The following is a 13015-nucleotide window of genomic DNA, read 5'->3' on the forward strand; positions in this document are numbered from 1 at the left end:
TACACATGAGGGGAAGTCATTGCACGCTGCACTCTTTTTCCTTTAACTATGGTTTATCCTATTGGGTTTTCCTGGTGAGGTTTTTAACGAGGCAGCATCTTACGCGCATAATGGACATCAAGAGGAAGTATTATGAATATTATGGTGATGCCATTATGGCAAGTATTAAATATACTTGTTCTCCAAGCTTTACTTGTTCTCCAAGTGACTTTGTCCACAAGCTATTGTAATCCTATATAAAGGACTCATTACTCATGTAATAAGACACACCAATTTCTCCTCTTCTCTTCTTACTTATAACAAAAGTGACTTTTAGGAGGTAATTTTTTCGTTTTTACATAGTTTTTTTTTTAATTTAAAAAAAACAAAATTTCAATTTCAAAATAAAATTATTTTTATTTAAATAAACTTCAAAATTCTCCGTTAGGGGTGGGCGTTCGGGTATCCATTCGGGTTTGGTTCGGGTCTATTCGGGTTTCGGATTTTCGGGGTCAGACCCATTCGGATATTTCTAAAATTCAGTTCAGGTTCGGTTCGGATCTTTGCGGGTTCGGTTCGGGTTCGGATAACCCATTTAAATTATTTTAAAAGTTTTAAAATTTATTATATACTTTGAATTTCACAAAATCTATAAAAAAAACATATTACATATAAATTTGAATAACATATGTCAAAATACTTAAACTTAACATTTTTATTAGGTTTGTTTGAATATTTGAATACAGAATCGATATATATTTTAAGTATTATTAGTGTTTTGAGTATACTTTAGTTATTTAGACATTTATTTTTAACTATTTGTATATATTTTCAAGTATTTTGGATAACTTAAAAGTATCTTATATATCTTGGATGCTTTTAAATATATATCAAATCTAAAAATAATTAATATATTTAGGTATATAAGTCTATTTCGGATACATTTGGATACTCATAATACTTCGGTTCGGATCGGGTTCGGTTTCGGTTATCTAAATACCAAAATTTTGAACTCATTCGGATACTTTATCAATGTCGGTCCGGGTTCGGTACTACTTTTTCGGATCGGATTCGGTTCGGTTTCGGGTTTTTTACCCAGCCCAATTCTCCGTACCTTACAGCAACAGCCCCTTCATCATTCTTCAATTTCTCTCTCTCCTCTGCATCTCCATTACTCACTGTCTCTCTCTCCTCTGCATTATCTTCTCTCGATCATGTCTCTCTCTCTTTCTCGGTCATCTTCTTCGTCTCTCTCTCTCTCTCTCTCTCTCTCTCTCTCTCTCTCTCTCTTTCTCACTTTGTGTTCTTTGTCGTATGTTCTTCGCAGTCTACAAAACGCAATTTATTAAAGATATTTAAATCAGTCTCACAACTTTCCTTACTTCAGTTTTTCTGTCCATGATTTCCTGTCGATGATTTCCTGTCCATGATTTCATGTCCATGATTTTCTGTCCATGATCTCCTGTCCATAATCAATCAGTTCCTCATGTCTTTATTCTTCCTCTTTATTCTCTTCATGTCAACACTCTCCCACTCAAGCTTGACCATAGGGACTTGGTCAAGCGTGGAAACCATGAAGCATTTCCTCATTAAAACATATACTTGAAAAGACTACTTGGGACAAAAACCAAACAAAGGAAAAAGAGTAGAACACTTCATGGGAAGATGATCAGTGACAAGAGAAGTCTATGAGTCCAAGCTTAAGATGAATGAACTCACAAACCTTGCTGCAAGCTGCCTTGGTGAATATGTCAGCTAGTTGATCTTCACTTCTTGTGTAGCATAGAAGAATCACTTGTTGTTCCACTGCCTGTCTCACCTTGTGGCAGTCCACTTCACTCTGTTTTTTCCTCTCATGAAAGACTGAGTTGGATGCAATGTGTATTGCTGCCTTGTTGTCACAATGCATAGTCATGGGTGTGTTGATCTCAATACCCAAGTCCCTTAGCAGTCCCTTGATCCATATAAGCTTACTTGTGAGCTTCCTCATTGATTTGTACTCTGCCTCAGCACTTGATCAAGACACCACCTTCTGCTTCTTGCTCTTCCATGTGACCAGATTTCCTCCAATGAAGGTGCATGAGCCTGTAGTTGATCTCCTATCAACTCTGTCTCCAGCTCAATCAGCATCACAATATCCAACAACTTCAGTACTATTGCTACATACCATCCATGCTCCTTGGCCAAGCGCCTCTCTTAGGTACCTTAAGATCCTCTCCACCATATTCCAATGATGCACCTTAGGAGCTCTCATGTGTTGACTCACTTGATTCACAGCAAAGCACATATCTGGTCTGGTGATGGTTAGATAGATGAGCTTACCCACCATTCTTCTATACTTCTTGATATCTCCAAATGGTGTAGACTCATACTCCCCCTCTCTCAGTACCTTGAATCCTTCTTCTAATGGAGTCTTGGCATTTTTATTCCCAAGGTTTCCTGCCTCATTTAAAATATCAAGTGTGTACTTTCTTTGAGATAAGAATAACCCCTCTTTAGAGCGGCAGATCGCAATCCCAAGAAAGTACTTCAACTCTCCCAAATCTTTGATATCAAAAGTATTTTTTAAAAAAGGTTTTAGTTGAGAGAATACCTTCCTTGTTGCTACCAGTGATGATAATGTCATCCACATAGACTAAGATGACCACAATACATTGCTTACCAGTTAATGTGAAGAGGTGTGACCAGCTTCTGACTTTACAAAGCTTCTGACTTTACAAAGCCTCTTCCATTGAGGGTGGTGCTCAACTTATGGTACCAAACCCTTGGAGATTGCTTCAAGTCATAAATTACCTTCTTTTATCTGAGAACATTTCCTGGCTTCACTATATTCTCAAGACCAGGAGGTGGTCTCATGTCGACTTCATCCTCCAATTCTCCTTGAAGAAAGACATTCTTCACATCCATCTGCCATAAATCTCACTTAAGGTTGACATCAAGAGACAAGAGAATCCTTATAGTGTGAAGCTTGGCCACTGGTGCAAAAGTGTCTAGATAATCTTCACCATATACTTGAGTATATCCCCTTGCAACTAGTCTTGTCTTATTTCTTTCTGGTTTTCCATTGGCTCCATACTTAATAGTGTAGAGAAGCCGGCTTGTCACTGCCTTCTTTCTTTTTGAAAGTTCAGTCTCAAACCATGTATCATTCTTGATCATGGCTCCCATCTCATCTCTAACAGATTCAGCTTATTGGGTGAGATACAGCTTCAGCATTGAAGTAAACTCTTGTGTTGATTCAGTGTGAAGGTTTACTGATCCTTGTACTCCTTCTGAAAGGTTGTATCTGCTCAGGTTCTGTTTCATTTTCTTCACTTGGCGCCTCTACTTGAGTCTCAGCCTCTGATTCTGATGGCATCTCATCTTGATCATGAGCTACTGAGTTCTCTTCAGGTTGAGCTTGTGTAGACTGCTCAACATTTCTACTGTCCCCCTCACGATCAGGATGAGTGCTCTCAATACTATCAGCTGCAGTAGATAGTACTTTTTCAGGGACAGGTTCCACCCTTGGTAGAGAAGGCATACTGTTTGCTGCTCCATCAGCCTGGTTTGCAAGCACCATATCTTTCTTTCCTCCTCCAAAGAGACAAACTAAGCCTTTCTCCTTGTGAATTTCAGAGCATACCTCATCTAGAGAAGATAGCTCCTTATTACTTAGGATGTGCTTGATGAGGTCGCCATAGCTTGGATGGAGGGTAAGCAGCAAAGCAAAGACCATAGTCTTGCTCTCTCCTTTGATTAAGCACATCAGGATCAATAGTTGCTGGCCAGAGCATCTCAAGTTCAGCCCACAAGGATCTAAACTTCCCAAAATGTTTATCAAAATCATTGCCCTCTTGACTAAGGGGGCGACTGGTTTTCCCGGTACCACCCGCAAACGCAGCTTTTGCGGTTGGTAACGATTGTTGGCGGTTTGCAACAATCACTCAAATCGCTCTAAATCGCTTCAAACCGACATAATTTTTTTATTTAAAAAAAAACAATATATATACAAAAGTAAAAATATTTAATAAAAAATTTAAAATTGAAATTATAAAAATACTAAAATATATCTATTATATTTAATTAATATTATAAAATTTTATAATAAAAATAGTTTCAATAATTTAAAAAAAAAAATAAAATTATAACTTTCTAAATATAAATTTATATTTATTATAATTTTATGATTTTTGATATTTTTATAAGTATATTAAATATAAATATTGTTAATTTATTATTTGACCGTTACCGCATTTGGTAGTTAACCAGTCATAAGTCTCCTGCAAATGCACCAATTTTTAACCGCAGTATCAGTCGTACAAATCTTTTAAAACCGCTAGAAACCGTAATCGTCTGCATCCGCAAACTCTCGCAACCTCTGTGTTTAAACCAGTCAGGCCCTAAGAGTATTGATAGCCCTCTTGACTTCAAAGAGTCTACTGATGTTGGAATTGTTTTCATAGACCTTCTGAAGTGTATTCCACAGCTCATTGGAAGTTTCACAATAGGAGTAACCCTCCTGAAGTGAGGCTGTGCTGAAGAATGGACAACACCAACTGGTCCTCTTGACATTTCTTCTTGGCGCCAGCATCAGCAACAACAACCTTTTTGCTATCCTCTCCTAGGATAGTCTTTTTTGGTGGTCTGCCTTCTTCAACAATCTCCCAAAGCCCTCTGCATCCAAGAGCTATCTTATCTAGTCTTGCCCAATGTAGATAGTTATCTCCTTTAAGAGTAACTGGAATCACCACCATTCTTGAGTTTTCTCTTGAATCCATCAAGAATCACAAGAACATAACTGGAAAAAATTCAAGAACAGAGGAAAGAGACTGGTGTGAATGATAAGAGACTTTAAAGAGAAAAAGAGAAATAAAACCAGAACAATTTGCGGAAGAGATTTAGGTTTCAAGAGCTTGTAGCTCAGATACCATGAGAATTAATGAGAGTTAATGAGAATTATTTGAGAGATTTTGGGGAAGAACTAAGAGAGATATGTGAGAGAATCTAAGAGAGAGAGACAAGAATATTTGAGAAACATTTTTTCTTAGATTAATTTAGTGTATACAATAGTTATATAAATAAATCTAGCAAGGAGAATAGGACAATGAAAATGAATAAACAAATGAAGATGAATAGACTAATCAAGATCAGATCTGGGTAAGTTACTTTCGGATCACTTCTCTCTTCCTTCCTAAGCATATCATGTGACTTTGGTTTATTTCCACACTCCAACAGCTATATCCAGTTGCCTCCACTTGTTTAAATTCGTCCAAGAGTTCAGGCAAGATATTTAAATCAGTCTCACACATTTCTTTGCTTCAGTTTTCATGTCCCTGATTTCCTGTCCATGATCTCCTGTCCATGGAGATCATGTCCATGATCAATCAGGTTCGTCATGTCTTTACTTTTGCTTTTATTGCTTCGTGTCAACACTCATGTCTTTTACTCTTGCTCTTTATTCTCTTCATGTCAACAGTGATGAGGACGACACTTGTTGCAGGAGTGTGTTGGTAGTTGTTGTCGTGCCGGTGGTGACGGTGGTGGTTTGAAACCTTTCTTGCAGGAGTAGGAGAAGAACATGTTGATCATTGTGATTCTGATTCTGATCATTGAGAAGAACGTGTTGATCATTGTGATTCCATCATCCAGAGGCGACGGAGCAGCTAGGGTTTGGTGATACTATTGGCCGATCTTCCAATTTGGTAAGGAATCTAGATAACGAGCTAACATTCTTTGTTGATTCATGTGGACTTCATGAGATTGGCTTTTGATCGACTCGATTCGATTCATTCTCTCGATCTGTTTCTCGCCATCTGTGTGTGTGTGTTTGCTTCCATAGATAGTTTCGGTAAACCTGAGGAGTACGTATTGTGATTACACTCATTTCTTGTTGTGATTCTCTGTAATATTGTATCAACATTGATTTGATTCATCATAGTTTCTAAACGTAGTTGAAACTGATTTGTTTCAGATTGTAGTTTCATATGTATAGGCATGGTTCTTTGTGGCATCTGTTGTTGAGGCTATAAGATAGCTTTAACTTTTAAGTATTTGAAGATTCTGATTGGTTGATTAGCTAATTAGGATTGTTTGGCTCACTTTCCCCTTCAAACAAATGTACTTAATTAACTTTGAACCTATTTAACTATACTGTAATATAATTTTTTTATTTTGTTTTTATTTAAAAATCTATGTTTAAAATGTTATGTTTAATAATTTTATAAATAAAATTTGAAGTTTAATAAAAAAAATATTTTTTTTAAGAAACTTTAAATAAGTGACTTGCAATACACCACACAAATATACCCATCTATTAACAAAATCTATTAAACTCACTTTTCCAACTAAAAATTATTAAAAAAAGCTTAAGAGCTTCTAAGTGTCTTTTAGGGATAATGATGTTCTTAACCGAAAGATTTTAGCTTATAGAACACACTTTGGTTCAGATAGTCACTGTCTGATGCTTATTAATATTAGATGCTAGTATTAAGATTTTGATTGGTTCATATTTGTCTACTACTACTTCCCTCTTCATTTACCCACACTCTCTCTCTCATTCTCTTCCTCTGCCTTTTAAAGTTAAAAATCTGTACTTTGAGAGCTCCTCTGTTACTAGTTTAGGGTTTCTCGGTCGACGTGATGAGTCATCGCAGGGATTCCACCACCGATGCAGTCCACGTCATACCCACCAACGACCCTCCTCCGGAGAATCCGTTTCCCAGTCCCGTATGGGCCGCCACTGAGGATGATTACAGCCGTGTCTCTGCGGCCAACAACGACGACACAGAGTCTCCGTGGAAGAAAGCACGCGGGTCTCCCTCTTCCTCCTCCTCCTCCGAGATCGGGAAAGCCTTCTTCAAGACCAAGCTCTGCTGCAACTTCCGCGCAGGAAGCTGTCCGTACGTCGCGAGCACTTGCCATTTCGCTCACAGCGCGGAGGAGCTCCGCCGTCCGACGGCGGGGGAGAGTGTGAGACCGTACAAGGGAAGGCATTGCAAGAAGTTTAACAGCGGAGAAGGGTGTCCTTACGGAGAGAGCTGTACGTTTCTACACGACGAGGCTTCGAGAAACAGAGAGGGCTTTGCCGTTAGTTTAGGTCATCGTGGTGGAGGCAATGTTGTTGCTGCTGCTTCTCCGAATTGGAAGACAAGGATGTGCAACAAGTGGGAGATGAGTGGGTATTGTCCTTTCGGTACTAACTGCCGTTTTGCTCATGGAGCTTCAGGTAAAGTCTCCGCCTTTATAAATGTGTGCTTTATATAATGCTGCTTGATGAATCTTGAGATAAGAGTGACGATGAGTGGATCAGGATAGAAGGTTGTTGCAATGTTAAGAGTAAAGCTTATGTCTTTTTTATGATGTTGTTTTGTAGAGTTGCATAGATTTGGTGGGGGACTTGTGGAAGAAGAAGAAGGTAAGATCGGAACATCTTCCACTCTTGACACAAAGAAGACAGGACAAGCTAGTCTTGCTTCTCCTGGAGTCAGAACATCTAATGCCGTTACTCAGAAACCCAACGGAGTCAGAGTTGTAAGGAAATGGAAAGGACCGGATAAAATCAGCCGGGTTTATGGTGATTGGATCGACGATATTGAATAAAGTCTCTGCCAAGCCACTCATGTGTTCTTTTACCATAGCCACTTCCTTCTCCTCGCTTCTCTCTACTCACTTAGAAACAAAACTTTCTTTTCTCACAAGCAATTCTCATAACAAAACCTTTTCTTCCTTCCCAAGCAACTGGTGAAAGCCAGGCCGTATCAATCTTGAAATGGCGTCAACAACAACATCAACAATACCAGCTACTGAAGTTTTCCCTAGCGTTGCCATGCCCATCACCGTAGTCTTAAGTTGCGTTCTTCTCTTTGTCATTGTCTGCGGATTCATCTCTCTCTTCTTCTGGAAATGTTTTCTTCACCGGTGTTCTCAGCTTGGACCCGTCAGAGAACGCCCTACGGTGACCTAATCCACGTCACCACTCACCACCCCTCCTGAAAACATAGGCCTCGACCCATTTATCATCAAGTCGTTTCCTGTCTTCCTTTATTCATCCGCAACGATGAAAAACCAATGTACGGAATGTGCTATCTGCTTGTCAGAGTTTTCAGAGGAAGACACCGTTAGGCTCATAACGATGTGTCGCCATGGGTTTCATTCAGTTTGTATTGATCTTTGGTTTGAGTCACACAAGACTTGTCCTGTTTGCCGGTGTGAGCTAGACCCAGGACTGGTCGGATCTGGAAGCCATGAGTCTTTGCATAGTACAGTTACAATTACTATTCAAGACCTGAACCATGACCAAGAGGATCCTCCTAGCGCTAGCTCGAGTAAAAGGCTTACGAGGTTCTCAAGGTTACATTCTACGGGGCATTTCATGGTTAAGATGACGGATGTTAATGTGAAGATCAAAAGAAGACAATATTACCAAACAGGAAACAGTGTCATGTTAGAGGAAACGCTCCTAGTACTAGTACTAGTTCAAGTAAAAGGCTTAGGGAAGCGTTGGCTTGGAGATTCTCGAGGTCACATTCTACAGGGCATTTCATGGGTAAGGCGATGTATGTCAATGAACTTAGTCGGTATGAAGCTGCAGAATACGGGATGGCTTGGTGATATTCATTATTATCTTAGCAAATCAATTCTATATTTGTGTGTGTTCTTTATAGCTGTAGACATTTGAAACTGTAATAAAGATCTGTAGTCAGATCTCCCTAAGAATACACTGAGAAAGAATAAGAGTCATTCCATGTGTGTTTCTTGAGAAATATTGTTGTCCTCTATTGTGTCACCATCTTCAGGTTTTTATAGAAGTATTATTGTGTTCTGTTGTGTTCACAATGAAGAGTAATTGGATCAGTGTGATCAAAACCGATTTCGTGTAGAAGAGATTTTATCCACTTCAATTCCTTGCATATAGCAGCCATAGCACGATACTCGGCTTCAGCCGATGAACAAGAAACAGTCTTTTGCTTCTTAGTTTTCCAAGAAATAGGAGAATCCCCAAACTGCACAATCCATCCTGTGAGAGAACGTCGAGAAAGAAGACAGCTTGCCCAGTCTGCGTCGCACCAACCAGTCAAGTGAAGAGGAGAGTCAGCTCGAAGAAGAATACCTTTCCCAATTGTCCCTTTTAAAAATCGCACAACTTTTAAAGCTGCGAGCCAATGTTCTTCACGTGGTCGTTGCATGAACTGAGATAAGACATGAATTGAGTATGCAAGATCTGGCCGTGTTGATGCAAGATAAACCAGCCTTCCTACTAAACGTCGATACTTCATTGGGTCAAGTAATAACGGACTCTCTGTCAAAGCAAGCTTGTGGTTTTGATCAATAGGAGAACCAGCTGGCTTGCATCCTAACAACCCAGTTTCAGTGACAATATCAAGGGCATATTTTCTTTGACAAAGATAAATACCAGTAGGACTGCGAGCAATTTCTATTCCAAGAAAATATTTTGTGATACCAAGGTCCTTCATATGAAAGCATGTAGAGAGATAATCCTTGAATTCTTGAATCGCAGATGGTGAGTTTCCAGTGATGATTAAATCATCAACATATATTAAAATCTGCAGAGAAATACCTCCATGATGAAAGACAAACAGAGAGTAGTCAGATCGCGTTTGCTTGAACCCGTATTTTGTAAGTGCATCGGCAAGTTTGGAAAACCAGCATCGCGGCGATTGTTTTAAACCATAAATAGATTTGCGGAGGCGACAAACTCATGTGTCTCCTGGTCGTGAAAACACTGGTGGAGGTTTCATGTATACTTCTTCCTCAAGATCACCATGAAGAAATGCATTGTGAACATCCATTTGGTGAACTTCGTAGTTTCGTTTAGCTGCAATATCAAGGATTAAGCGAACTGTTTTCATCTTCGCAACCGGTGAAAATGTATCCTTATAATCAAGCCCTTCCTTTTGATGATTTCCGAGAGCGACTACGCGTGCCTTGTGACGTTCTATTGTGCCGTCTGCGTTGAACTTCACAAGAAAAACCCACTGACTTCCAATTAGAGTTTTGCCAGGAGGGAGTTCTTGTAAATACCATGTGTGGTTGTCCTCAATCGAGTCAATTTCAGCTTTCATAGCTTGCCTCCATTCTTCGAAGCTCATTGCTTCTTTGGATGACTTTGGCTCAACCGCAGTAGTAATTGCGGTAAGATAGCACCAGTAACCTTCAGAAAAACATTCATCAGAGATGTAATGTGATAGCGGATAGTTCGTACCTGAGGATAGCTGAGGAACAGAGGACTCGGAGGAAGAGACGACTGAGACTGTACCGACGAGGTAATCGCGTAGACGATTGTTTGAGAGCTTAGAACGATGACCACGGCCAAGTAATATATCAGGAGAAGATGAAGATACAACCGGTTCCTCAGGAGAAGACGAGACAGAGGAATGCAGAGTCATGTCATTATTAGGATCAGCATCGATAGCAGAAACAGAGTCTGATGAGTCCTCAGATAGAACTTCATCGTTGGTAGGAACAACAGGTGGTTCCACCGCTTGTAAAGAAAGTTCAGCCGGTATACTCTGAGAGAATGGGAATGTGGATTCACAGAAAACCACATCTCGTGATGTAAAGAATATTTTCTTGTCGAGATCGTATAAACGTTCTTCCCATAAGGGTATCCTACAAAAGCACATCGTCTGCTTCTTGACTCAAACTTATCACCTTTATGATCAAGGTTATGAGCATATGCTAAACAACCAAATACACGCAGGTGTTTGAACGATGGTGGTTTATCATACAAAATCTCAAATGGAGTTTTACCCTTTAGAACTTGAGATGGAGTCTGGTTGATTAGATACGCGGCGTTAAGAACACATTCTCTCCAGAATTCAATCGGTAATGTAGCTTGAAACCGCAGAGCTCGAGCAACATTAAGAATGTGACGATGTTTACGTTCAACTCGACCATTTTGTTGTGGAGTATGAACACACAAGTCTCATGAATAATTCCATTTTCTTGGAAAAATCGAGACATACACATGAATTCCGTGCCGTTGTCGCTACGGATAGTTTTCACTTTCTTGGAGAAATGTCGATCAACCATTCTCAAGAAGTTTTGTAGCTGTTGAGCAACGTTTGTTTTATCGGGTAAGAGATACAATCAGACTGCTCTAGAACAATCGTCAACAATTGTTAAGAAGTAACGAGATCCACAAAAAGCTGGAGTGCGGTAAGGACCCCATAGATCGCAATGAATCAAATCAAAAATCTCTTTTGCATTAATCAAAGAATCTGGAAAACATTGACGGAAGCAAATTTCACAACTATCATGTAAAAGCTCTAAATTATTAATAGAAGAACTGCTGATGCCTGGAACTTTCCCAAGAACATGAGAAGAAGGATGGCCCAACCGTCGATGCCATAGTACAATATCAGTTGAAGCCTCATCTACTACAGCTTGATTTGAAGTCAAAGTCTCAATCTCGCGAAAACGATACAGTCCCTCTCTCTCACGATCACCCGCTCCAATCAGCATCCTCGTAGTGCGGTCCTGAAGGATTAGCAAACGATCAGTAATCTGTGCCACAACAGAGTTATCAGAAGCCAACTGACCAAAGGAAATCAGATTTATATGAAAATCAGGAACTAAATAAACATTTTTCAAACACAAAGTTGGTGTAAGAAAAATAGTCCCCTGTTGTGATGAAAGAACTTGTTCACCAGCAGGTTTCTTGACGAAGACAGGAGAAATGGGACGAATGTCCTGAAGCAAGTCAACCTGTCCTGTCATATGGTGCGTGGCACCAGTATCTACAATCCAGAAATCACCATTGTTCTTACCACTTAGACGATCACTGATATTGGATGAACTGAACATATTTTGGATAGTATGCCACTGAGCATCAGAAAAACCTGATAAACCTTGTCGATCAGCCTCTGTGAGAGGAGCATGAGGGCAGAGCATGAGGGCCTGCCGATGCAGAGTTAGCAGCCACAACTTGGGTACTGTTTGCCTTGGGTGTGAATCCACGACCTTTACCAGCAGCATGTTATGGAGTTTTGTTCTTACGTGGTTTGTCTTCCCACCACTCTGGATAGCCTTTATTTTGAAGCACCCTGAGACCTCATGTCCTGAACGACCACATCCTGAGCATACTCGAGAAGGATCACGATTACCAGGAACGAAACGTACAGCATCTCGGTTTGAGGAACGAGATCGAGTATCATCACGAATAGAAGGGCTAGATGCTGAAATCTGAGATCCAAAACTCATAATCTCAGCGTCTTTTACAACACCAGATCGTATAGTTTCGTTTTGAACTATAATCTGATAGACAAGTGGAGCGATTGCACAAATCAGCGAGCGCACTACTCCATGGAAAGCATCATCGAGACCAGAGCGAAAGTCATGAACCTTCAGGACTTCAAGTTCCTTATCTCCAGCAGTATTAAGATCACACTCACACTTATTGCAGGTGCATCGCTTGGAATTGGTGCATTCCGCAATACCATCCCAAAGCTTAGATAATCGACCGAAGTAATCATCGACGCTAGTTCCTTGTTGTTTACAGGAAGCCAACTGATTGCGTAGCTGTTGTAAGTGAGCTCCACTTTTAATGGAGAACCTCTTTTGAATGATGTCCCACAAGTCCTTCGCAACTTCTGTAACGGCCCGGTTCCTAGCCCAAAATTTTCTTAAGGAGAGCCCGTTAAGACTGCAGCCCATTAGGGTAAATTACCTAGGGTTCCCTCCTTTTTCTATAAATGAAGTTGACTCCTCACATTTTTCTCTCATTCTGAAACTGGAGCGAAGCTCTGCAGAGATTTAGAGAGACTAGGAAACCCTAGCCGTCAAGCTTCTCTTTTCCTTTTCTCTCTTCTTCTCTCACGCCTCTCTCTCTCTCTCTCCCTCTCCTTTCTCTTTTTGTTGGATCTCTTCCTCTCTCCTCGCCGCGAGTCCCCCGAGAGCAAGCCGAGCTGCCGGTGGTGGTGGTGGTGGTCGTCCTAGTGGTGGTGGGGTGATCGTCCGAGTGTGGTGATGGTGGTGGCTGTGTGGTGTTGTGGTGGTGACCAGATCTCGTCTCTCTCTTGTTCACTTGTTCCAT

The 13015-nt window shown here is 40.3% G+C and overlaps 2 protein-coding genes and 1 pseudogene across 2 annotated transcripts; 2 read left to right on the forward strand and 1 right to left on the reverse strand.

Annotated features, from left to right (window-relative positions):
• Nucleotides 1–2098: 2098 nt before the first annotated feature.
• On the reverse strand, nucleotides 2099–2886 carry LOC106338028 (uncharacterized mitochondrial protein AtMg00810-like). The gene is made up of 3 exons (XM_013777099.1): nucleotides 2820–2886; nucleotides 2573–2614; nucleotides 2099–2523 (listed from the first exon to the last, which is right to left on the reverse strand). Exons 1-3 carry the CDS (start codon nucleotides 2884–2886, stop codon nucleotides 2099–2101), a joined length of 534 nt encoding a protein of 177 aa, XP_013632553.1.
• Nucleotides 2887–6446: 3560 nt separating this feature from the next.
• Nucleotides 6447–7570, forward strand: LOC106340282 (zinc finger CCCH domain-containing protein 28-like). The gene is made up of 2 exons (XM_013779157.1): nucleotides 6447–7186; nucleotides 7334–7570. Exons 1-2 carry the CDS (start codon nucleotides 6601–6603, stop codon nucleotides 7558–7560), a joined length of 813 nt encoding a protein of 270 aa, XP_013634611.1. The 5' UTR covers nucleotides 6447–6600; the 3' UTR covers nucleotides 7561–7570.
• A 159-nt stretch (nucleotides 7571–7729) lies between these two features.
• LOC106341590 lies at nucleotides 7730–8571 on the forward strand (annotated as a pseudogene).
• Nucleotides 8572–13015: the final 4444 nt, after the last annotated feature.

The sequence above is a fragment of the Brassica oleracea genome, chromosome C4 (genome assembly GCF_000695525.1).
Source record: "Brassica oleracea var. oleracea cultivar TO1000 chromosome C4, BOL, whole genome shotgun sequence".
Classification (NCBI taxonomy): Eukaryota; Viridiplantae; Streptophyta; class Magnoliopsida; order Brassicales; family Brassicaceae; genus Brassica; species Brassica oleracea.

Excerpts from the sequence above, each read along its gene's own strand:
- LOC106338028 (XM_013777099.1), bottom strand. The coding sequence starts at position 2,886 with ATGGATGTGAAGAATGTCTTTCTTCAAGGAGAATTGGAGGATGAAGTC. Across the intron at positions 2,615-2,819 it reads CGACATGAGACCACCTCCTG|TCTATGTGGATGACATTATC; the intron begins GTCTTGAGAATA and ends TGGTCATCTTAG. Across the intron at positions 2,524-2,572 it reads CACTGGTAGCAACAAGGAAG|ATTTGGGAGAGTTGAAGTAC; the intron begins GTATTCTCTCAA and ends TTGATATCAAAG.
- LOC106340282 (XM_013779157.1), top strand. The coding sequence starts at position 6,601 with ATGAGTCATCGCAGGGATTCCACCACCGATGCAGTCCACGTCATACCC. Across the intron at positions 7,187-7,333 it reads TTTTGCTCATGGAGCTTCAG|AGTTGCATAGATTTGGTGGG; the intron begins GTAAAGTCTCCG and ends GTTGTTTTGTAG.